The sequence below is a fragment of the Cylas formicarius genome, unplaced genomic scaffold (genome assembly GCF_029955315.1).
Source record: "Cylas formicarius isolate icCylForm1 unplaced genomic scaffold, icCylForm1.1 PGA_scaffold_4__25_contigs__length_36172078, whole genome shotgun sequence".
Lineage (NCBI taxonomy): Eukaryota > Metazoa > Arthropoda > Insecta > Coleoptera > Brentidae > Cylas > Cylas formicarius.
This window is the reverse complement of record NW_026844334.1, coordinates 7,153,310-7,178,833: the sequence shown is the minus strand read 5'-3', so window position 1 is coordinate 7,178,833 and position 25,524 is coordinate 7,153,310. Positions and strand designations below refer to the sequence as shown.

The 25,524-nt window shown below is 36.8% G+C and overlaps 3 protein-coding genes across 6 annotated transcripts in view; all 3 read right to left on the bottom strand.

Annotated features, from left to right (window-relative positions):
- The window catches only part of LOC132701299 (colorectal mutant cancer protein), a 50,262-nt gene extending 49,692 nt beyond the window's left edge, over positions 1–570 (bottom strand). The window contains exons 1-2 of one of the 2 annotated variants that reach the window (XM_060669098.1): positions 259–570; positions 15–205 (exon numbers count right to left, since the gene is read on the bottom strand). In XM_060669098.1, coding sequence (XP_060525081.1) covers positions 15–205; positions 259–368 — 301 coding nt within the window. In that variant the 5' untranslated portion in view covers positions 369–570. The remainder of the gene's footprint in view (positions 1–14; positions 206–258) is intronic. The other variant, XM_060669102.1, reaches the window with a different exon arrangement.
- Positions 571–1,341: 771 nt separating this feature from the next.
- Positions 1,342–3,006, bottom strand: LOC132700769 (uncharacterized). 2 transcript variants are annotated; one of them, XM_060668293.1, is made up of 3 exons: positions 2,854–3,006; positions 2,636–2,793; positions 1,342–2,137 (listed from the first exon to the last, which is right to left on the bottom strand). In XM_060668293.1, the coding sequence occupies exons 2-3, from the start codon at positions 2,787–2,789 to the stop codon at positions 1,524–1,526; spliced, it is 768 nt and encodes a 255-aa protein (XP_060524276.1). In that variant the 5' UTR covers positions 2,790–2,793; positions 2,854–3,006; the 3' UTR covers positions 1,342–1,523. The 2 variants fall into 2 exon arrangements, with proteins under 2 accessions (XP_060524276.1, XP_060524277.1); XM_060668294.1 differs by having other exon boundaries at positions 2,636–2,815; positions 2,854–2,940.
- Positions 3,007–6,090: 3,084 nt separating this feature from the next.
- On the bottom strand, positions 6,091–17,006 carry LOC132701236 (cadherin-23). 2 transcript variants are annotated; one of them, XM_060669017.1, is made up of 19 exons: positions 16,755–17,006; positions 16,547–16,698; positions 16,189–16,492; positions 15,937–16,140; positions 15,700–15,884; positions 15,054–15,646; positions 14,724–15,001; positions 14,041–14,669; positions 13,722–13,995; positions 13,015–13,669; positions 12,817–12,964; positions 12,510–12,767; positions 12,265–12,453; positions 11,920–12,210; positions 10,878–11,440; positions 7,019–7,217; positions 6,775–6,970; positions 6,572–6,719; positions 6,091–6,514 (listed from the first exon to the last, which is right to left on the bottom strand). In XM_060669017.1, the coding sequence occupies exons 1-19, from the start codon at positions 16,987–16,989 to the stop codon at positions 6,355–6,357; spliced, it is 5,661 nt and encodes a 1,886-aa protein (XP_060525000.1). In that variant the 5' UTR covers positions 16,990–17,006; the 3' UTR covers positions 6,091–6,354. The 2 variants fall into 2 exon arrangements, with proteins under 2 accessions (XP_060525000.1, XP_060525001.1); XM_060669018.1 differs by having other exon boundaries at positions 6,572–6,710.
- Between the last annotated feature and the right edge of the window lie 8,518 nt (positions 17,007–25,524).

Sequence of the window (25,524 nt, the reverse complement as noted above, 5' to 3'; positions counted from 1 at the left end):
ATTGCCATACAAACCTTGACTGTTTTCACTGCTGTTGTCTTTGCAAGACACCTTTAAAGCATCAATTTCTGGACGTAATGCTAATCGGCGGTTTAAAAATTGGTCATAAGATATTCTACCCTGAGAGTCAGCACCAAGTTGCAACATAAGTTCATCCAGTGAATCTTCTAAAGACAATTCGCGGCATATAGCCGACAAATCTTGGCTGTAAAAATATGCTGCATTTTTTTAATATAAATTGTCAATAATTTAAAATACCTATCGATGTAACCATCGCCATTGGCGTCGCAAGCTTGAAATAGCCGCCTTACCCGTTCTTCGTCACCTATAGAACTTGCAGATTCACTTGCACAATCTGTATCCGCCATTCTATCAAATTTAAGAAAAATTGGTCCAAGACGTCTTCCAAACCATTTTGTCCTAAAGCGATCTCCGTTTTATAGGTTACAAATATCAAATTGGTTCCCTGTTGTTGAATTTTAGATAAATTTTCATAGTGAACGTTGCTTATCTAGTTGAATACATCTATAAACATTTGTATTGTAAACAAATTGGCCACTCCACTGGTAAAAAAATTGACAGTTATGACACTAAGCATAGAAAGAGAAGGATAATACTATTCGTTCACAGCTGGGCAAGATTGCTTTGGTCATTCGCCAAAAGCATAGAAAGAAGTCAAATGGTACATCAGGATGTATCTTGGGTCTCATTTACATTAACCATTAACCAGGACTTTCGATGGAACCTTTGCACATGGCGGACGTTGCTTCTGCCCGGTTTCAAAAAAATTATAGAAATCAGTTGAAATTAGTGTCGTTTAAAGAAAATTTTGTTTTGTACATTTGTTATCTGAAGTGATAGAGGCGCAGTGCCTATAATTTCCAGAAATAGTGTTCGTTTTACGCGGTTGTACACGGATTTGTGATGTGTTATGTTAGCACGGTTTCCGGATGTCTTGTACCCACGCTGGTAACCAGGCCGGATGGGAACGGATATCCCATGCGCGCTGATGCTGTTTGAAGAAAAGGTCGTCATTTTATGACAATTTATTTAGAAGTTGTTCCCGTTTTTGTAAATGTTAATTAACGTGGAGGAAAGTGGATTGGTCCAGACCCTTCTTTAAGGAAGGCATTCTTCAGGATATTTGTATATGTTACACTCATCGTAAGCTGGCCCAGTGACCTATTGCAGTCGTGGCCATTAAAAGTAAAAGCTAACCATTAACCAAAACTGTTGACGTGCAATATTTTAAATTGACTTGGAATAATAGAAAAAGCAACAAAATCTAGAGCACCTGTAAGGTTGCCACGGAAAAAACTGCACAAATCATTAGAAGTCGTTTCAAAAATTTTTATTTACGTAAAAATAAATTTGAACGCAATTTTAACACAACCAAATTATTGATATAAATTTAGTATTATAAACATTCTAAACAAAAATCCATTAGATAACTGTATCTTTTAGGTAATAAAAAAATTGCTACAATCTGCTAAGGTAGTATATAGTTATAACGACGAAGCACTTCATTCCTTCTTGTTTTTCTTTTTTGGAGAGTCATCGTCGTCTCCACTACTACTGCTGCTGCTGCTGCTGCTTGATCCCCCTGATTTTCTTTTATTATTTTTCTTTTCACCATCATTCTTCTTTTCTACTTCCATTTTTTCTTCATCATCGTCTTCAGCCTTTCCAGATCCTAATTTTTCTTGATATACAGACACATTTTTCTTTATCTTGCTGGCATCTGGACTGTAAGCCCATAAAATGAGTTCAAGGTGATCTTTTGTAGGCAGATCGTCCTTCCACAAGTCCGGCTTACTTTCCTCCATTTCTTTCAGTAATTTCTTCAAGTTTTGATTCCGAACAATATCCCATGTCGGTTTATCTTCGCCACTAGCCACCGTTCGCAAGTTTTTATAATCTCCTCTGGCTTTCTCTTTGTAAGCTTTAATGAAAGACTCCGCATCTTCATTTTTGATTTTGTACTTTTCCTTTAACGGCAACAAGGACTCTATGCACTGCAGCGGTAAGTATGCGCGGTTTTCCTTCGATAAATTCTTGAATTCGAAGTCCTTGAGCCAATCTTCGAAAAGCGACAAGGCGTCATTTATATTTTGCAGTTTTTCCTTGTCTTTTGTAACTGAAACAAAACTAAGATCAAAAAAGTTCAGCACTTGACCCAGAGATGGCGCGGAACAACGGTTTTCCCTTTTGAAATTTTTGGAAAAGCCGGCAAGTCCATGTAATAACAAAATTAAATAATCACTTTTAAAGGATTAGGTCATATTTATACTTTTGTGACTCTCATCCGAATTTGTTTGCACAGTATAATTTAAATTATAGACTCCAAATGTGTATATGCAAATAATAATCGGATTTTCTATTCATAGGTGTGATGTAGTGCTATGAATATCAAAATGCAGGCAGATTTTGCCGGTATTTCCGATAATTTACAGGTACGAAAATTGTTGCAATAAAAGAAACATTGATTTTATATAAATAAAACTTATAAAAAATTAAAAAAAAAGTTATTTTCTTCGGTTCAGTTACGCGCGCCACTGCGTTGATAAACAAAAATTTCAGCTATACAAATTTCAAGTTTATTTTTAACTCGCCAATGTTGAGTATAATTACTTACGTGTAAGGGTGCGTTTTGCCCTACCGACCAGCCCTTTAACGGCAAGCCGTTGATAATCGGGGTCGCGACCTTCCAGTATTTTGATCGTCTCCTGTGCCTTCTCCTTGTCCTTAAAACCCAACCCGGGAACTGTATCTGCTTTAGCTTCGGCCATCGCGCTATTCACAGAAAAACGCAAAACTAATCAGGATAAACACAACGGAAATTCGCTTACTTACTTATAACTTCGAAAACTTGGCGTCTGCTTGGTAAGGAACGATATTTGAATGATCAAAAATACCGCGATAAACGTCCGTGTTCGCGTCCATTCTTATCGAGCGGCACATCCACCGTAAAATAAATGCCGTAGTCCAGCGAGTTTACGAAAAAATATTTCGGAAACGTTATTTTGTGCCACGAGAAACGCAAATATTACAGAATAACGCTTCAAAATTACGCAGGAACTAGCTTCAATATCATTTAGCTTCACAGTTAACGTTCAAGACAAGTGTTCGTTAACAAACTCGGCGAAGTTACAAAGCCATGTTTAAGATGTATCGGACCGGACCATTAACCTTCTCCTACCGGTCTCAAAACACGCCGCTCGCATGTATCTGTGCACGCAATGGTGATGTGGGATTCTAAACTCGGTTGTTATGTCATATTTGTGAAAATCATACGCCCCGGTGTAGCCAGCGAGATTTGGTGTATAAATTATTAAAAGAATGTGTTATTTTCGTCGTCCAAAAATTCCTTATTGATTTCAGTCGAAGCAGTCTTAAGAGCTTAGCGAATTTAGATCATATTGCACATATATACGTGTATATTGCTTGGTTAAAATGGATCGAAGTCCAATAACCATCACTTAAAATTCGTTGGTTATATTCACAATGATGGAATTTCAGAACTTATATTTATAACAACGTCCTGTGTGTGTAGTAAAGGTTAACTGCAAGGCCAATAATATGGTTAAGAAAACATAATTCTTGTGCAATTTGGTGTGGAGCGTTAAAATTCCATAATAACAGGTTACAATTTGGACATAAATTCTTATTTTCATTTAGCAATACTTCGGGTAATTTGTAGCAACTAGGGACTAGCTTTAATGATTTAATAGTCATTCATAATTCATAATCATAATCAAGATTTTAACTCCGCCATCTTGTAGATAAAAAAATAAATAATAAATAATTAGGTACTGCGCTATCCCAATTAAATTAGAACAAAAAATGTTGAGATTTATAGAGATTTTTCAGTGAAACAAGCAACATCGTCTACGTATCTATTCTACCAGAGAAATCCTTTACTTAGAAGATGTTTATGTATGATATTTTTCCCATAATTAATCCTTCTTCGCAATATAAAATTGACCATTAAATAACAATTAAAAATTAATTAAATTCAAAATAATTTTGGTCTAAACAGACTATTAAACTATCTAGCAGATCTTGTTTTATGATGGGGTTGACTTTGCTCTGAGTGAGAATATTGTCTATTATGGTTATTACTTCAATTGATGGAATGCTAGGAAATAGGTTTTGGACGTCAAATGAAACTAGAATTGCCTTAGGAGGAATGTTAATGTCTTTAACCTTGTTAATTAGTTCGAATGAATTGTATTATTTTTATTAATCTTGTTAAGAATTTAACTGATGGGTCTGTTACAAAAGAAACTATAGGCCTTATTGGCATATCCTGATCCTGTTTGTGTAATTTAATTAGAGACTATAATTTTGGAGGGAGGATTCATGATTATTAGTTCGTATTTTTCCCTGTCATTAAACTGTGATGAATCGGTAATTATAGGTAGATTTTTGACATAACTCGGTGGGATCATATTGTATACTTCAGTATATGTCTGGTTCAGAAACTGTTTGGTTTTTGTAATACATTCTAGAGAATCGATATCAAGGACTGTCTTTCCTTTACCTGCTCTTGTAAATTGTATATTATTTTGGGAAGCCTTATAATTGATTTAGTTTAACATGTGAAACATGTTAAAACCATTCATTTAAATTCAGAAATGCACATAATCAATCGAAAAGCAAAAAACTAATTGGTTGGAAGCTATGGAGATTAGCAAAATGAGATATTCGAATCTATTACTTAATGACCAGTTTGACTTAAGGGCGTCTCCGTTGTTAAATTTAAATCTATAACCTTACACCGGCAATTCTATTACTAAAGTCTGTTCATAAATATAAGAAAGTGACCAATTGCCTTTGAATGGGATTATCCAAGGGTGGTCATTAACATACAATGCAACAAGATTATTACCTAAACTTTCGGAATTTAAATTCAGGTAAAATTGTGGTCCGTAATAGAAAATAATTTTATACCTACCTGTGTTTAATATTCTTTGGTTTGATAAACTACTTAGTTTAGGTTTGTTAGTAGTCATTCTTATTTCGTGTGTAATACAGCGTGTGATGAATAGTGTGCGAATTATGCTCCCGCTCAAATGTAGAAAGCACTATTCTAATGAGACTAAGGAAGTTATATATATATATATATATATATATATATATATATATATATATATATATATATATATATATATATATATATATATATATATATATTCTCACGTATTGATTCACGGATGGAAAAATGTGATGACACTATATTCCGGGATATCATCCGTTCGCTCGTTGAACTCCGACTGGAATCCTGCATCCGACTGGAATCCTGCAAATCTTGCATCCGACTGGAATCCTGCAGACGTTTCGCCAAAATCTCACTTGGCATCTTCAATGCTCGCGCTCCGAGTGTTCGAAGTGTTTGTGTGAATATAGTGTCATCACACATATATATATATATATATATATATATATATATATATATATATATATATATATATATATATATATATATATATATATATATATATATATATATATATATATATATATATATATATATATATATATATATACATATATATATACATATATATATATATATACATATATATATATATATATATATATATATATATATATATATATATATATATATATATATATATATATATATATGTATATATATATGTATATATATATATATATATATATATATATATATATATATATATATATATATATATATATATATATATATGTATATATATATGTATATATATATATATATATATATATATATATATATATATATATATATATATATATATATATATATATATATATATATATATATATATATATATATATATATATATATATATATATATATATATATACTATATATATATATATATATATATATATATATATATATATATATATATATATCATTAAATGCTGTGAAAATCTGAATATTTTTTTGTTCTAATTGAATTGTGTTAAATGGATTTTCATCAAGTAAAATCCACCTCAGTCCAATACTGCGCCGTATATTTTGTTATTTTTGGTAAAATGAAACAAACAACTTCGTTACAAATTTTCTTTATATCCCGGCTGCTCAATTGTTTCGTTAAAATATATATGTATAAATATCTAATGGCTAGGCATTGTTTAAAAGTTAAGATTATTCAACGGGCAGTGGCGTTTTCGTATTGTCATTAACTTATCGCAAGATATTTCGTTGTATGGTTGATCGTAAGGCGCCAACTTCATAGGTCGCGTTCTTTTTTTGGCACGCACGCTCTCGTGGAAAGTGTTGTTAGTATTCTATTATTGCACACCGATTTTTGGCTTTTGCTAGAAACGCGCTAAATTCCTCTACAGTTCGGTCGTTTCTAGCTTTCTGGGCATCGGCACGGGAAGCGTCTGATACAAATTTTGCCGTTTTTCCTCTTCCGTCTGCTCGTCATTGTCGCAAGTGTCCGTCAGTTCGCCGCATATCACGTTCTCATCCAACGAGTCGTGATCAGAAGTTTGACTGCAACGAAATAAAAAAAAAATCCTGTTTCGTGTCGAATTCCCTCCGCCATCTTACCTCAAGTCATCTGGACTTTTATACCATTCAGTCTCGTATGCTTTCAGCCACATCGGGTTGCTACCTTCCATGCTATGCTTGTTGGTATTGGGCACTCTTCCGCTCAAAATGCTTAGACCTCTGCCATCTATATCCGACTCTGCTCGCACTAGACAAAGCTACCCTACAGACCAGAGCCCAGAATTTTATTCGTATCTACTTACCGTACGCTGTAGCTGTCGCGGCTTTCAATTTTCTGTGGTACGTTTGTCGTTGGTTCACGCAAAGTGCGAGGCACAAGATTAACAGGAGAAGAAGACATAAAGAAGCTGCCGATAGCCAGAAGGTGGTCTCGCCGCTTTGCAAATTCGACTGCAACGCCATGATGCCACCAGGTTGGGTATCCAACACGTTAAAATCCTGCAAATTGGTCATTAAAATGTTGTAACGTGACTCTTTCACGTATACCTTGAAGAGGGAGTCCAATTTTTCCGTGTTTTGGTCGACGAGTCTCAAAACCTCGGCGACTTCCAGGATCGAATTGTCTTTCCTGTTGACCAAGTGCAAGTAGAGATCGGTCCTGGTTTTGTCAATGGTACCGTCGTGATTCGTGTGTACTCGGAATTCGTCGACGTTTACGATTGCTCCGGTCACATTACCCAGAACACTAGCGAATACAAATCATCAACACTTCTGAGGTCGAAGACTACGATTTATGATTGCTGTTTGCGTTATACCAGATGTGTTGTGTTAGATTTTGTGTTCAATCGAAGAGGTGGGTCTTGTAGCACCAGTTCAAAAGTAAGAAATTATAGCTAATGATGCGAAGACTGGACACCTGTAGCGGAAGATTAAACTGGCTGAGTTTACAACTAATGCTAGATTATTAAATTTAATTGTGTGTACGGCAAAGTCGATTGAGAGTGATCTGACTGGGTGACATTGTTCGTTTGTCACTGCATCACATATATGCAGGTATAACTGGCAACAATGTAAGCTTGATGCTGCACGTCTCAGTCACATATCCTTGAGCATGCCTTAGATTAGTTAACGTTGTGGTTACTTTGCAATCAGCACTGGAAGTAAGATGTATTCCTTTAAATTTGACCATAATATTTTGTCGGTTTTCAAAGTTGCAGTACTTTTGATGGTAAAGAAAAAACTTATTTTCCCATGCGGAGGTTTTATTAAGGGCAGTTTTTTAAAGAGGACTAATAATATTGAATGGGGTGGCATTGATCTGCTCATCAATCTAACCCGGCGTTATGTACGTATTGAAATTTTATTCAGAACATTTTTCGCAGATCTATAAATACCAATCAAAATGGGAGGAACTAACAAAGTAAAATTAGTCAACCAGGCGTTAAACGAATGTTAAATAACAAGTATCATGGGAGGGCAATCATTGTTCACATATCAAAAAGAAATTGCCATTATCAACAGTGTTCTAAAGTGGGCAGATTGGGGATATCCACCCAGCGTCATGGATTTGAGAATGTCCGTCAAAAGTGTTTTAGACAAAACTGGTAAAAGTGTCTGGGCCTGACTCGATAAGTTCCTTAAAGAGACATCGGAGTGTTGTTGGTAAAAAAACCGTCTCCTCTGATTTGATTAAAAAATACTTCGACAATTTCGAAGAAACTATTGAAGATGTTCCCGTCGAAAATATATTTAATTATGACACGTTCAATGTCTCGGACGATCTTGGTAAAAAATTATGCATCTACTGTAAGGGACCAAATACCCTGACAAAGTATGCAACCGTTTCAAATCTGTTACTTCGATAACTGGAGGAAAACTATAACATCCTGGAAAATGCAAAATTCCAAATCTTCTGGAATTCAAAAAAACGAATCCCCTAAGCTGTTAAAGCAAACACTTGAGATCAAGGCTGAAGGTTCCTTTCAAAAATCAGACGGAGAGAAAAGTGATATCAAAAAGAATTTACTTTCCGATTTGTACCATTCAACCGTAATCGAGTTTTCAGGCAAATCTATATGTAAAAGAAAACTGAGGAACCAGGACGAAGTGTTTCAGTCAAACCATTGGAAAATACGAGAGATGATGAAAATGTTGAATTAGAGGACAGCGACAATGACGCTTAGCAAAGACCAAGAGAAAGTTGAATACTTTTCTCCTACGTTAGAAAACATCAACAAGGGAAAATTTCTGCTAGTGAGATTTTTGTATGGTTTTCGGAAAAAGTAAAACTTCGCCATATGTAAATCGTTAATGAAGTATTAGAAGGAGAAGAAGTCGAAGTTCCAGGCCTGAAATCTGTAGTATCGAGAAAAGTGTTTGATATAATTGAAAACGACTTACTTTTTTTTTACTAGATTTAACCATACCATTTCCTCAGAGAAATTAACATAAAAGAATGATAAAACTGTCTTTTTTTAATTTTTAGATAATAGACGATATACTTATTAAGAACAGTGTGATCAATCTAACCCTGCACGATCAACCTCAGCTCTTTGTAAAAACGAAAACAATGAACGCATTTTTCCAGGTTGAGAGTGATCGCAGCACTACTAGTTAATTCATGGTCTAAGATTAGTCACTGTTTTTTCATGGGGTAAGTCAATTCCCTTAATACATATTTTAAAAATAGTGCTGACGTTTCTTTCTTTCCTCCATAAAGTAACAAGTAAAATGGTTAGAGATAACCCTTTGCACTTGTATGTCGCCGTATAGGCAGCACACTATATCTTATCATTACAAAAGGTTGGCAGGTCTGGCATCCCCTAAGCTCAATTCTAAGATTTCTAAATTGCTTTCTTGAACCTTCGTTGAGGACATGTTTACGTAAAAATAAAAGATAGCATGATATTTATTTTATAAATGCCATCGTAAGCTGTTTATTTTACTTTAGTTCATATGTGCACCATTTTTGCATTTTGAATATTACTCGGTTTTATAACTAACACGATTGGATAAAGTTCGGTGTATTTTTCGAAAAATTCAAATGCCCAAGAAATTTTTACAAGATGAAATTGAAAATGAATTGCAAAGACGATGAATTTTATATTGACGCGCCTGAAAATGATAGATTGGATAGTGATAATATTAGTGACTCTAGTAGTGGTAGTGATATTATAGTTATAAAAATACGGACAACCGTACCTTTACCACCAAGTTCTAGCAGCAGTGAAGAAAACGAGAATATAACACAATCAGGTAATTTTGGTCAATGGCAGGACGTCGCATGCCACGATCAGATACCAGACAGGATTCTATTGACTTCTGGGGATAAAGGACCACAAATTCGTGATACTTGTACCATACCCATAGATTTTTTCAAGTTTTTTTTACCGATGAGCTAGTAATAAAAATAGTGGAACAAACAAATAACTACGCTAGACATAAAATAGCACAGAAGAAGTTATCAAAACGTGGATAGATCTACAGTAGAAGAGTTTACCGTATTTATTGGGGTTGTCCTAAATATAATTTCCAAGAGTTTTGCTCACAACATTCTAACGCCAAAAAACCTTTTTTACATATTTAGAGAACGATTTTTGCAAATTTTTTGGATGCTCCACTTTTAGATTATTTGGACAAGCAAAGAACATTTTGTTCCACCAAGAGAGATATCGGTAGAAGAATCTATAGTTGAATTTAAGGATAAAATTGTTATTGGCATATTTCAGAAACACAACCTACCAACAGAAGAGTACGTGGATGTAACTTACAAGTTGTAATAAATTTATGGGAAGTGTCGACCGCACAGACCCTTATTCAGCGTCATACTGTTTCCTAAGAAAGTCTTTAAAATGGTGGCGAAAGTCATTTTTATATAAAAATATTTATTACATCAAATTTCACAACGGGACCAAAACAAAAAACAAATGACACATCTAAAGAAAGAAAAAAGGCCGTAAAGTACAAGGCAGCAGGCGGGAAACTAGGTATATTTGTGACACTTGCATCCGTACACATCGGTGACTGCTTGGAACCGTACCATAAACATTATAGGATGTATTTCTTTTTATATTCTGTATGAATTTATTTAATAATAATGGTAGTGATTATGATAATAATAAAATATTTTTAAAAAATCCCATTTTCTCATCCCATAGTTTATATAAAGTGTTTTTTTTAATTAAAACAAATTCAATATAAAAAATCCATATATACGAGTGCAAAGCATTAATATAGGAAATTGTTTAAATTACGACAAAAAATAAAGTTAAAATTGGTCAACCTCAACCCGTTTTAAGGTACGTATTATGTGCCATTAACAGATAAATAGTTTTTTTAGGTTATTCTGCACTCTTCATCTTGAAGATTCGCAAGTAGTTGAATTACTCGTATTGTTAAGGCTTACTCTCTAAACACGTCGATGTTGTTCCTGAGTTCAAGCGCCGTCTGTCTCAGTACGAACCGGACCCGCTGATCTTCTCGCAACAGGTAAATGAAAACCCTGGCGGTGTCGTGCAACCCGGCCGTGTCGTTGGCCAGCACCGCGAAGTCGAAATAGCCCTTCATACCTTGTTGAGGGTCGAAGTTGAGCCTGACCGCGCCCGTGTCTCTCTCCACGATAAACGGCGGTCTAGACAGGTGGTCCAGACCTTCCGTCAAGGTCATTTTCACTTTGCCCACTATGTAATACGATATTATCGCATTTTCATCGCTGTCCGGGTCTTCTGCCGCGACCTGCATGAAATTAGTTCCGAATGGGGTCGCCGTGCTCACCCCTCCGGTAAATATACGCCTGGTGAATTTAGGCGGGTTGTCGTTGACGTCCAAAACCTTTACGATAACTTTTATTTGAGTGTCGTCGTTGGCGTCGAAAGAGTTTTGGGGTTTCGGCGGGTTCGCGCAATTCTCTGTCGCTTTTACGAATATTAAATGAAGATCGGTCTCTTCTCGGTCCAGGGTACTGGTAATCTGAAACGTGACGTCCATAAAGAATTCCATAGAATGTCCATTAAAACGAAATTATTCATTTCTGAATTTTTTTGAAACTGCTTTAGAAGGGATAGCTGATTAATTTTTATTCTAGAGCGGCAAGTATCAAATGCTACCAAATAACTGAAGAAACCAGACCTAGAAAGAAAAATAATTAAATGGTTTCAGGTTATAATGGTCAGTTTTCCCGCCACAAAGTTAGTCACTTGAATACGTATTCAAAAAAAAAACAGCCTTAAAGATCGCACCCTTTACATATTACCTCATTTCATGCTAGTAACTTTTGTGCAAGGGAAGTTATTATGATGACTTATATCTTTAACAGCGGCGTAGGAGGATCGCAGAACGACTACACGTTATACCCTTACCATAACTGGAAAACATGGAGTTCGAACTCTTGAATTTGGGTCGATTCAAGAGTATGAAATTCTCTACCCAAACTCTATGGTAAGTCTTACCGAAATTGTATGGTCGAAAGGGTCTAAATAAAATAACCCGTTTTCATTGCCGCCGACAATAAAGTAGCAGACTGGCGCCGCTGGACCGTCGTACTCGAACTTGTCTCTGTCCAGAGTTTTCGGCAATCGTCGCGATTCCACGCCCGGGTTGGTATTCTCGGTGAATTCGACGACAAATTCGTCGACTAGAAACTGAGGTTGGTAGCCGTGCACGTCCGTGACGTATACCGTCAAGTCCAAATCCGAACTTAGAGACGTGGGGATCCCCAAATCGTACGCTTCGATTCGTAGCTGCAAAACCGCTCGTATGAGTTATGGGAATGGGGACGCGACTGGCTGACGTACGTCGTAAATTTTCTGAACGTCCCTGTCGAGCGGCAGTTTCAGTTCCAAAATTCCGGAAACGGGTTGCAGTTCGAACGTTTTCCAGTGTCCCGCCGGATCCGACTTCAACCTGTACCTCACAGCACCATTTGGCCCGAAATCTTCATCCGTCGCCTTTATTTGAATAAGTGCACTTCCAATTGTAGCATTCTGCAAAACAAAAACGTCTCTAGAGTAAGTGACTATTTAGTCTAAAACAGTCAAACCTCTGGAACTCTCAGTGTGGAGTTGTGAGGAGGTGATACGAAGACCGGCGGGTGGTCGTTGTAGTCTGCGACGCAGATTTTCAATGGTTTCTCGACCAAGAAGCTCGGGGTTCCCAAGTCTTGGGCACGTATCGTCAGGGTATAGTCCCCGTGCAACCCTCTGAGGGAAGAAACTGGTCTGACTTCGGCGGACCAATCGGATATTTGATCCACTTCGAACAAATTGTCTTGATTACCGTCCGCTATATCTATAATCACCTAAAATGGAGGAGGTATTCATCTAGTTCGCGTCGAAGTCATTTGGTACCTGGCCGTTGGATGTGTTGGGATCGTCAGCGTCGCTCGCGTGGATGATGGTGATCGGTTCACCGGGTTCTTGAAACTCAGTTATATTGACGCATTTGGATTCCTGATGAAGATGGGGTCTGTTGTCGTTCACGTCAAAAATGGTCACGCTGGAAACCAAAGAGTTACTTGGCGACGGATTTCGGATGCGTCGACTCACTTTAGATGCTTGAAAGCGTTCCTACTTTCCCCGTTGTTAAATCCGTATTGGTAATTATCCCACGCTTCTATTATCAGCAGGTACTTGTCGTTTTCCTCTCTGTCTAGCTCGTCGGTTACTATCAGGGTCCCGGTATCGCTGTCGATTTGAAACTTCTCGTGGGAAGACAGTCTGTCGAGGAAGTAGGTGATTTTCCCGAACTCTCCCGAATCCGCGTCTGTCGCGTTTACTGTCGCTATCTCGGTGCCGACCGGTATATCTTCGGGTATCACCAACCACTTGGGTTCGGGCAAAAACACCGGGTTGTTATCGTTTTCGTCCAGCACTTGAACGAAGACTTCCACGCGACTAGATCTAGACGGGATGCCAGAATCGGTCGCCTTGACGGTAAAATTTAGCCACTGGAATTCCTCGTGGTCGACCTTATGAGCTACGACGATGTTACCGGTGTTGTTGTCCAAGTGGATTAGGCCCAGATAATATCCCTTTTGGTCTAGCGAATACGTAACGGTTTTATTTTTATCCGCGTCGTAGGCCCTGACGGTTCCAATTGGAACCCCGATTTTGCTGTTCTCTTGCGCGGCAAACTTGTAATAAGGCTGATCGAACTTGGGACTGTTGTCGTTAATGTCTTCAACTTTGATCTTGATGAAGGCTGAAACGATGTTATTGGTCGGTTTGCATTAATCACAACCGTCATTTCATACCTGAATCTTGCTGAGGGCCTGTGTCCGAATTATCATCCCTAACCAGCACTCCTAAACGAAAAGACTCGACCGTCTCCCTATCTATCAGTCGTGCTATGGTGATAAGTCCAGTCTTTGAACTCACCGAGAAGAAACTAGAGCAATTCACCTCAGAGGGTTTCAACACAACCCCGAGCTCGTTCTTGGCTTCGCACTTATCGGAGTCGATTGTGTACCGTAGATCTGCAGAGTCGTCCAGGTCAGTCGCGTTGATTTTCGTCACGGGTACCCCTACCTAAGAAAACCCATTATTTTGGAAAACGCGTGTGTATATACTCACCGGAGAATTTTCGTTTATGAGTACTTCGAACGGCTGAGAAATTTTCGGCCTTTTGTTATTAATGTCCGTTATTAAAATTTCCACCGTCACGGCAGCTTGGAGTTGATAATCTCCACTTCCCCCGTCCAAAGCCAAGACGTTCAGCGAGTAATGCATCTTCTTCGGTTGCGTTAAATCCGGATCCAAGTTTGCTCCGTGAGCCACGGAGATGATACCTGATTCCGAATCAATAACGAATTTATCCAGAGCTCCGCTTTGGATCCGGTAGACCACTCGGTTATTGGGCGAGGAGCCGTCATCATCATAGGCCTGTACTTGGATAATGTCGGTTCCACCGGTGATGTTTTCCGGTATGCTGACGTTGTAGAAGGATTCCTCAAATACGGGAGTGTGGTCATTGATGTCTTCCACATAAACTAGCAGCTCTACGTCGCTGAAGAGGCTCGGGGTACCCCAATCTCTCGCCCTAACCGACAAAGGCAAAATTCTGATGTTTTCCTTTGGCGGTCCTACTAGTAGTTCAAAATCGAGCGGCTCTTTTAACGAAATCTTGCCTGTTACGGAGTCTATGGTGAAGTTTTCGTGGAACGGTCCAAACAGGTAGTACTCTATTTCGGCGTTCTTGGTGCCTGGAAGAAAAACTTCCTTGCGAATTTTGTTTTATTAAGAGTGGGATCGATTACCGTTAAGGTCTGCGTCTCTGGCTTCTACGTTCAGGGGATTTTCAAAGTTGAATTTTCCTTCCAGCACCCTCGCTTCGTACCTGTTTTGGGTGAATACGGGCGGGTTGTCGTTGACGTCTTCTAAGTTTATGATCAGGGGTACAGAGTTGCGGTTCCCGTGACCCAAATCATCTCGAGCTTCCACCGTGAGGAAATGTCTGGAGATTTGTTCCCGGTCCCAGTTCGGACCACCTTCAATTTTCACGGTCACAATTCCGGAAATGGGATTAATGTCCAACCTAAAAGCGTAACCTCGTTAGTAAATGCACTATAAAATAGAAGCACTGTTACATATAGGCAATGGTTCCGGCAATGTTCGTATACCGCACTCCTAGAGTACCGAAATTATCGGAATCTTCATCGAGGGCTTGCACCCACGCTACTGTGGTGCCTACCTCGCAATTTTCGGGTACGGATACCTCGTAATAACTCGTCGTAAACTCTGGATAGTTGTCGTTCCTATCCAGGACGTGAACGGTGACTGGCACCTCGCTGAATTTCGGGTTGTCTTTAACGACCTCTTTGGCCACGATCGTGAAGTTGATTTGTCGAATTTTCTCATAGTCCAGAGCCGTGTTGTTCTTGACTTTGATACTGAACGTCGCTTCGTTGGTTACTCGTTTGGGTAGCAACTCGAACACTTCGCTACCGCCCTTCAAATATAACTGGAAGGTACCGTTGAGTCCCTGATCGAAATCAAACACCTCAGGCGACGAGCTCCCCAAGAAAGTCACGGGTGTGTTCCTAGGGGAGTTCTCGGCGATTTCGCATTCGTAAAATGGGTTTGCGAAAGATGGGGTTTCGTCGTTTTCATCCGTTATGATGATGGTGACTTCGGTAGTCGCATACGGCTGCGGATTTATGCTGCCTCCCACTTCCGTAGCCTGGAACGCGCGACACTGGATAATGCTCTTTACAATTTCCACCACGTACTTACTATAATCTCCAGGATGTGAGAACTGGAACCCAACGGCAGCGCCTCTCTGTCTATTACCCCTGCGGTCACCACCCTCCCTGTATCTTCTTCGACGTTGAACAAGTCTGCAACTTGCTCTAGGTTATTGGTGGATAGGTAGTACTGGATTTTGTTGTTGATTCCGCGGTCGCCATCCACGGCGGTCACTACGAAATCCGAAATTGTAAAATAAATTCGTATCCCAATGGACCGTAGTACCCTGCAAGACTGGGGAACCTATCGGGCTGTTTTCCGATAACCTAACAACCGGTGTGACTTTTACGAATTCCGGAGGCTGGTCCTCCACGTCTTCGACTTTAACCAAAATAACGGCGGTTCCGGTGTTTACCCTGCCTTCTTTGGCCCGATCTACCGCCAAAACTTTGATTTGGTGGACCGTTTGTTTTTCGTAATCCAAGGGGCCTGCGAGAAAGACATTTTCGATGTGCCGAAATAAATTATTTCCCTTACCTATTAAGCGTACGACCGCTTTTTCTCTAGTAGTACTCAAACCAAACAGGTCTCGGTCGACGTCATTTGCGAAATGGTAAACCACTTGACCGTAGGGACCTATATCGGCATCTGTCGCTTCGAGCTTTGCCAGGATTCGTGGCTTGGCGTCCTCCTTCAACGTCACGGATGATCGGTGCTTCTTGAACGTAGGGGTATTGTCGTTGACATCTTCGACGAGAATCAATAGGCTCTGAGTGATGTAGTTGCCTAGGCCCAAGTGACCGTCAGTCAGAGTTAGGACCAACGCGTATTCGTCACGTTCCTGTCAACAAGATGGTGCCGTTAATTCTGAACGGCACAGCGAGAAACGCTTCACCTCTCTGTCTAGCAGTTTGTCGAGGTACACCTCTGCTTCGGTACTCGAGGTGTTTTCTATTCTTATGACGTTGCTTCCGGCACTTGGTACGATTCCAAACTCTAGCTTGTCGTCGTCCGGATCAAAACCTTTCAAGGAGTAGAGTAGCGATCCTACGGAGTGCGAGGAAAACGTAGATCGGTGTGCACTATGATCAGGTTTGGCTCACCTATGGGAGTTTCCTCGCCTTCTTTCAGTCTTAAGACGATTTCTGGTTGGCCGTCCATCAAAAATCGCGGCGGTCTATTGGCGACCACCCTGTTTACACTAAAACTTAACACTAGACCTAGAAATAGTATAACGTCCGCTGGTGTCCCAGAGAGCGAGGCACTTTTGAACTTTATTTTCACAAAATGTCCCCAAAACGTCCTTAGTCTGTTTTTAAACCGTCCTTCTGTGTTCATCGTGACGTGACCTTAGTCTGGCCGGCTAGTTTTTCATTTGTTTTTCCGGTCACGGCGCCGGTCTAAACACAAAAGTGACGTGGTTAAGGGCGACCTATTTTACGTAATAATAAAAATGAACGAGTAACTGTTATCGTTAGGGTAAAATGATTAAATTTTTAATTAATGCTCGCCATAATTTAGGATATAATATGGTAATGGTCAACGCGAAATCGTGATGGTCAACGCTCGGTGTGCAGCCACGCGAACGGATTCACTCGACGTCCTGTGTAACGGAAGAGATGCTTCCATACGTGCTGGACTGTTTCCTATAATTGTCTGCTTTATTTCTTCGGTGTAATATACGCTCGTCTATGGGGATATTCCGACGAGTTTACCCAAAGGATTTAGACGGTATTTGTTTTGATGGGTTCTCCTTTTTGAATTGTAGGTGTCAACTGAAGGCGAGACGACGATATATGACTTTAGAGTTGATAAAGTTGTTAGGTTCGTTTTGATCCGCCTGCACTACATATGTTGCTTGGAAGTGTTGGTGGATGGATAATGGTGTTGGATGATTACTTTAGGTCCGTCATGTCCTTTTCGTGCATTTTGCATAGACCAAAACCTTTTACTAGAGTAAGTCAGAGAGATTCATGTATATTCTACTCAATTACCTGTTCGTTACTTGAGAATGTCTTACCTTTATTCAAGTTGTGTAAACTTAATGCGGCATATTTAAATAATTAACGTTAAAAATATTTCCTAAAAAAACCGAAATCTGTCCTGGAAGATAACTCAAAAACTTATTTAGAAACTGCAACTTCAGTGATATTTACTAGAATAGAATTATAAACCATTCGCATCGCCAGTAATAGCAAGTCAAAAATAGTGAAACCAATAAGTATGTTTGTTTGAAGGTAAATGACAAATCTTTATAAAACAAGATTTGGTACAATGCAATACATTTTTCACCTGAAAGAGACTGGGGACACTTGAATAGTTGAAACGTGGTAAGAGTTAATCATAAAGACAAAGAAATTTCAAAATATCTCATTTTACTATCATTAAGAATATTAAAAAAAAAGATAGAATACGAAACAATAAAAGGAATCAATTGTGCAATACACTAGAAAAGTAAAAAGCAATCTTGTTTATTATTGTTATTATTAACAACTTTGTTAATTGTTTATTGTTGTAATAACCCCCATTTTTTTGTAATTCTTTTTAATAAGAAATTCTATTTTATTATTATTATGCAATTATTTATACGTAAATAAAATAAACTTAGCTGAAGATGGCTGGAGGCACCTGAACAGTTGAAATGTCGTGAGAAAAAAATCATAAAGACAAAGGATAGAATATGAAATAATAAAAGAGAATTATTTGTACAATACAATAGAAGTAATATTTCAGCAATAATTTAAAGCTAAAAGCAAACTTGTTTCTAATATTATTGTTTTTATTAACAACTTTGTTAATTATTTATTGTCATAATAACTCCCCATTTGTTTGTAACTCTCTTAGCTGTAGGTGACTGGAAACACTTTGAACACTTGAAACGTCGAGAGACACAGACACAGACAAAGAAAGTTCAAAATATCTGATTTTATCTTCATTAAGTATATTTTTCAAAAATAAAATACGAAATAATAAAAGAGAATCATTTCTACAATACACTAGAAGAGTAAAAAGTAATATTCAGGCCATAATTTAAAGCCAAATGTAATCTTGTTTATTATTATTATTATTATTATTAACTCCCCATTTTTTTGTAATTCTTTTTAATAATATATTCTATTTTATTATTATTATTCAACAATTTATTCGTAAAAGAATGAACTAAGCTTGTTTTTAAGAAATAAAAAAGTATAACAAAAATATAATATAAACATGGCTTACACACACACCACTAGTTGCTTTTTATCAGGGTTTTGCAATTTTTAGATTTATGAGAGTGTCATTCTTAATTTTCAGTATCTGATTATTTATTATACAGCGCGACCGCAAAAAAGAGCTCATTCCAAAATTAATTTCATACTACTTTTTCAAAAACTTTGAAAAAATTGGGGAATTACAGGGTGTAAAAGAATAATTGAGTTTTTATTTTATTAATTCTACTTTTCCGATTTTCCTTGATACTTTAACTTTAACTTTACTTAATGCCAAAGCTGCCCACGGTTCTAAGAAAATGTCCTCAAAATTTTTTGTTTAAAAGCTTGCAATGAAAATACACTAAAAAAAGTTTTATAACTTATCCTTTCGAGATTTCCATTTCATGAATGAATGGCGATAAATTTTGCTTTTTGTTTAACAATTTTCAAAGCAAAATCAACAATATACATTTTGACAGTATTTTGAATTTGATTGGGGAAAATAACTTAAAACTATTAATTATATTATCACCTACCCCTTAATTGTGGGGGTTTGAATTTTTCTAGAAAATTATTTATTTTTATTACATTATATCAGTCTCCGAAATTATTGTTGTTTTTACTTTTTGATGTGGGGATTATCTCCGTACTTTTTGATGTTTGTGTGGCCCACTGGCAAACTAAGAATAAGGATGTGAGGGGTTAAGTGTGTTGCCTTATGTACAAGTCAATTGAAAAGATTCAAAGGTGCCTTATATGTGACTCAGAGACTAGTATAACCGCTGCCTTCAATATTTTGCTCTTTCTTGAAATTACAGTATTTTTTCAACTCCTTTTTTCCTAAAGATTCCGGATATATTCTGAAAAAATACTGCCATAAAAATGTCGCATATATCTTTTCAAAATTCTCTTCAGTTCCTGTATTGTCAATATTAGGCGGGGCTTCTCTCTTTGTAGTAGCTATATGGCTTAAAGATAAGATAGAATTAATGAATACTGGCAGTCTTAGGCTTTTTAAATGGTCTTTCATTGTGAGCTTTTAAAATTTGTAAAAAGTCAACAAACAGGTAATTTTCCCAAGCCACGACCTTAACTAACTTTGGATTAAGGGTTTTAAATCAGTTTTGGTCAGTTTTGGCATTAAGTGTGCTAAATTTAATGTTAATCGACAAACTGGAAAGAAAGGTATTAAGGAAAATTCATAAAAAAAAATATTTTGGCAACTTGCCATTCCGTTATTTTTGAGTATTAAAAAAACTATATGAACTTTAATATCATTTCCCATTTGAAAAACACGATCATAAAAACACTTATAAGCGTGCCTCTTTAATTCTCGCAGTCACTTTCGTTTCGCGAACTCAATCACTGTCATTATCTGAATAAAATGATAACGTAAAACCGGCGCATTATGGAAATCAAAATCACTTTCGTCGCGCAGGGAAAAATCGCGATCTAGGCCTCGCCGCGCCGCCTTCGTTAATTTGCCGCAAATAAACAAAGACAGTTTTCCCGATCGGAATTATCATTTTATTTAGTTGCGCCGTGTTCACGCCCCGACGACGTTTCACTAGTTTAACGGATCATCGGAGATTTTTTCTACTTTCATCGAGCTCAGCGCGCCGACATTAAATACGATGTATCTGGTCTATAATTTTGCGGCAGGTGGCTGCGACATAAGGCTCGACGTGCGTTTGAATTTTTTAATTTATGATCGGAAATTGGAACAGTAAAATGTCAGCTATTTCTCTTTGCTGTTTGTTACCGTTGGTCGTACTGTTTATTATTTTTTAAAAACGCGTTTCTGATTGATTTGATCTCTCCTTCTATACGCGATGTTTATAAACTGCGGTTTTGCGAACTTTGCGTCTGAAAAATGAAGTCTGGAACACTCTGAACAGGTAAAAGTGTTAATGCACATGATGAAAAAGTTTGGTTAGTTTGATGTACGCATTTTGGAATTTTCGCTGCATTTCTTACATTAGTTTTTAAAGTGGCAATTATTATGAATCAATTCTGAATTCCTGAACCAAAAGGACAGTGACGTTTATGTTTGAATTTGTTGGAACTTAAAATGATAAAAATAAAAATGAAATAAACCTAAAATTTAGCGAAAAGTTGCAGTTTATTGAAAAACAAGCATAATTCAACATTTTGATGTCAATTACTCGTCCAAGAAATTCACGAGGTTCTTCATAAAATTAGACATATTGACTCGAATCGCTTTCTAAATTGGTTTTTGATTTAAATTCTCAGGTATTTTCATGTGAGGTTTCCGATCGTTTTGAATTCGACGTGCTATTTTTAAATTTTGACAGTCGTATCTGTCAAAATCACGTCCTCTGTCTTAATAATGACGTTAATACATTACTGATATTGATACAAAAATGAGTACACTATCGTCTAAATGGTTTAAATTTTATTAAAACTTCCAAGATGACTTTAACCTCCCATTTCCTGTCAAAAATTTCTGCTGATTTTAGTTACTGTAACTAGTTTCCTTTAGTTTTATCATTAAACAATTGAAGCATAGTAAAGTTAAAAATACAAACCCACACTTTTTATAAGGTTGTTCGGAAAGTCATTTCGTTTTTTCCCGTCAGAGGACTTAATTACGTTTTTTCGAAACCAACTTCACACTTAAGCCGCATAACCATTATATGCCTTGAGAGCTGATATTGCAAGGCTTGTGTGTGAAAAAGTTCTATTAATTCTACGCAGTAGTTTTTGGTTGGTGCCCTTTTAAATATAGAGAGCAATAAGCAGCATTTTCGTCATATTTTACTTTTTTACTTCAGAAAAGGTAAAAATGCTGTCCAAGCGAGAAAAAAATTGACGGATGTGTATGGAGAAGGCGTGTTAACAGTACGCCAGTGCCAGAACTGGTTTGCAAAATTTCGATCCGGCAATGTTGATGTCGAAGATGCACCACGGTCTGGAAGGCCGGTCGAAGCTGACAAAGATGCGATAAACGCATTAGTTGATGCAAATCGGCGAATAACCACACGAGAGATCGGTGAGAGATTAAATTTGTCGAATTCGACTGTTTATGGCCATTTGAAAGGCATGGGCTTAACCTCGAAGCTCGATGTGTGGGTGCCCCATGTCCTTACGGAGCGAAATTTGTGTCGTCGCGTTGACGTGTGTGATTCGCTCCTCAAACGTCAAGAAAATGATCCATTTTTGAAGCGGATTATTACTGGGGATGAAAAATGGGTTGTATACAACAATGTTAAACGCAAGAGGTGATGGAGCAGAAAAGATGAACCGGCTCAAAGCGTGTCAAAAGCCAACATTCACCAAAAAAAGGAGATGCTCTCCGTTTGGTGGGATGTCAAAGGAATCGTTTTTTTTTTGAGCTTTTGCCGGACAATACAACGATTAATTCAGAAGTCTATTGTCATCAACTGGACAAATTGAATGATTCACTTAAAGAGAAGAGGCCCGAATTAATCAACAGGAAGGGTGTAGTGTTCCACCAGGATAATGCGAGACCTCACACAAGTTTGGTCACTCGCCAAAAACTTTTACAGCTTGAATAGGACGTACTGCAACATCCACCATATTCTCCAGATCTGGCGCCTTCCGACTACTATTTGTTCCGGTCCCTGCAAAATTTTTTGGATGGCAAAACCTTTACCTCAAATGAAGATGTCAAAAACCACCGGAACCAGTTTTTTGCTAGCAAGGACCAAAACTTTTATGAGAGGGGAATTATGTTACTGCCAGAAAGATGGCAAAAGGTGTTGGACCAGAATGGCCAATATATAATTTAATAAAATATTTATTCATTATACGAAAACTGTCTTTCATGTTCCCCAAAAAAAACGAAATGACTTTCCGAACAACCCAATAGGTTATCATTTTTAGGGATTCATTCTCGATTCAAATCGATTTGAGTCACATGTATACGTCGCAAGCAATGTCAATTGTAGAATTAAAAAATAAGGTTATGTTATTATTAGAAACCACTAAACGCGCACATTCACCGAATTTGTTGACGTATTTTGTTCTATATGCTGTGTTTAAGTGTGAAATTTAGAACTGGAAAACTGGAATAACATGAACTGTATCAAAAATGAGTTTAGGAGTTTAGAATGTCAGTTTTTAGGAAATTAATAGCACATAATGAGTTCTTAATAAGCAACGAGGAGAGGAACATTATTGGTAGCTTAAATATTTAAACTAAATAATGTCCATTATGAATAAACACTATTTCAAAAAAAAAACAGTGAAACCTAACCACTAAATTATGTTGTTATGATAATTTTAATACTAATTTTCACTTCTTCCTCAAATTTGGTACCCATCTTTTACGCATCCAGAGGAATTTTTTGGTGATAAATATTTTTCTGGCTAAAATCTTTGTTTTTTTTTCTATTTAAAATTAGTGTTTAATATATTTTATTGAAGAATCATTAGACATTTTTTGATATCTCTGTTACATCATATAATGACGAATTTTTGAAAGTGCAGGTTACTGTGTGAAATTTAGAAGCATGTGCTGATGATCGTTTCCAAAAATAGTAGTCAAACGGTTTCTAATGACTTCGACAGTTTTTTCAGTAAATGAGCTCGTATATAAGTGATATAAGTGACATGCTAGTAAGAGGTGAATTCAATAAAAGTTTATAATGTTATCCTTCTGAATAAAACTTATGAGTTTGCGGAATAGTGGACTAAATTTGTTCTCTAAACGGCTCAAGTGTAACGCGAGGTGTGTCCTTAAACGAACAATGTGTGTGTATCCGATGAAATGCAAATATTGTCACGATTTAAAAATTCATTCAGTATATTATTTTTTGCGTAGAAGCCGAGACGGCGAGTTTTTGGGTAAATTAGGTACAGAGCAGTTCGTATGGTTCAACTAATTAGGCTTTGTTATTGATAATGAGGCCGTGACAGATGAAAAAAAGGAATACCTATTTTTTTATTTTATACCATGTTTCCAATTAACTGTTAGGGAGTAGATATGTAATTTGTTATAAACTAGCAACACTTTTTATTCTACAATTTCGCTTCATTTGTAATGTACACGGTGTTCCACATGCTTTTATTTTTTTTATTTATTTATTTAAGAAAGAAAGTTAATACAAAAATAAATAAACTAAAATATCTTTGAGCGAAATTTTTATCAAAACGTCATCATTGGTGGATAAATAAAACCGAAGGAACACATCAACTCAATAACGCAATTGTTTTATATAGTTGAGGAAAAATAAAAGAAGAAACAAAAAATAACTCTATTAACGAAAGAAAAAAATAAAAAAGATAAAAAATTATCATATTATCATATTATCACATTATCATATCATATTAAAAGGGAATAATTAAAAATAGAAGTGTAATAAACGAAATTGAAATACAGTATAATAATGGAAATCTGATTTGAATAAAATGTATGTATTATGTATTGCAAAAAGGTGTATAATAGATAGATTTATCGAGTTGAGTTAATGTTGTGTAGCTGACTTAGTGAGCTAGACTTTGCCATTTGAGAATATTGTAATGTATCCTGCGGATCATGTATGCTGAATGTATCTTAATTCTCAATAAAAATTACTGCAATTATTACTATTATTAAATACGTAGGGAACTCCCAAGCTAAAGACTGATAGAGTGATAAAATTAATCCAAAAATGTTTTTGTTTTTAAATGATATGTATACCATTTTCTTCGGTACATTTTCCTTCACAAATGTTCAATAATTTAGGTTAAAATTGAACACGTTTCAACGTCAATTTCCAAACGATAAAACTCTTTTCATTCACAAGGACAAAACAGCCACAGACAGCACATTTTTCTCTGTTAACATTTTCAACATCACTGCGCGTGTGTCAAACAATATGTTTTTGTTTGTATTCTATTCCCCCATAATTCTTGAACTTATGAAACAGTTTTCTCGACAACGATTTCATTCCCTGTCCTTTAACGCTTTCTTGAGAAATTAAATATGAGTGACTGAACATGTTTCAAGTTTCGAGAATTGTGCCTTCAGGAATTAATTGTGAAATGATATGCCATAAAATTAGGTCCCATCGAACTTTGGCCCGTAAATCCGGTATATTCGATTTAAGTTTTGACTTGGTCCCATTGATCGTCGCCCTATTTATATCACGTTTCCGTAATTTCGGTTACTATCGCGACACCATTTCCCACCGGACTCGGCCACTTCCGGTGTATCACCCCTTCGCTGCCACTGACCTCGGAAGCAGTCATTGTCATGGGTTTAATTTCGCAACCAACCTGATGCGCGTTCGTTTGCAATCGAGCAAACAATCCAGTTTCGAGGGTTTTGATATTCCCCGAAACGAGATAAAAATGGCAGTGTGTCATTTGAATCGTCCCGCACAACCAAATTCGAGAATTGTAAATGGAACTCCTCGATGTCTGGGGCTTAATTTTTTTATAATCCTTAAAAATGTGCGTTTTTAAAATATCATCTCTTTACATTGAACTTAACGTTATAAAACGCATTATTTATTGAAGTAACAGCAGCACCAAAATATAGCATATAGTCTTCTCCCAAAATTAAAAGTTTTTTATTTTGAAGTCTTGTTTTAATATTTGAAATAAATTCAAATAAAATGAACGGGAACTAGCGTGCTGGATTAGTTTTCGTTAGTTTTTATGAGTTTGGTTATGTGTCATTCATTTTTTCTGTTTTCTGTGTTCTGTATTCGTT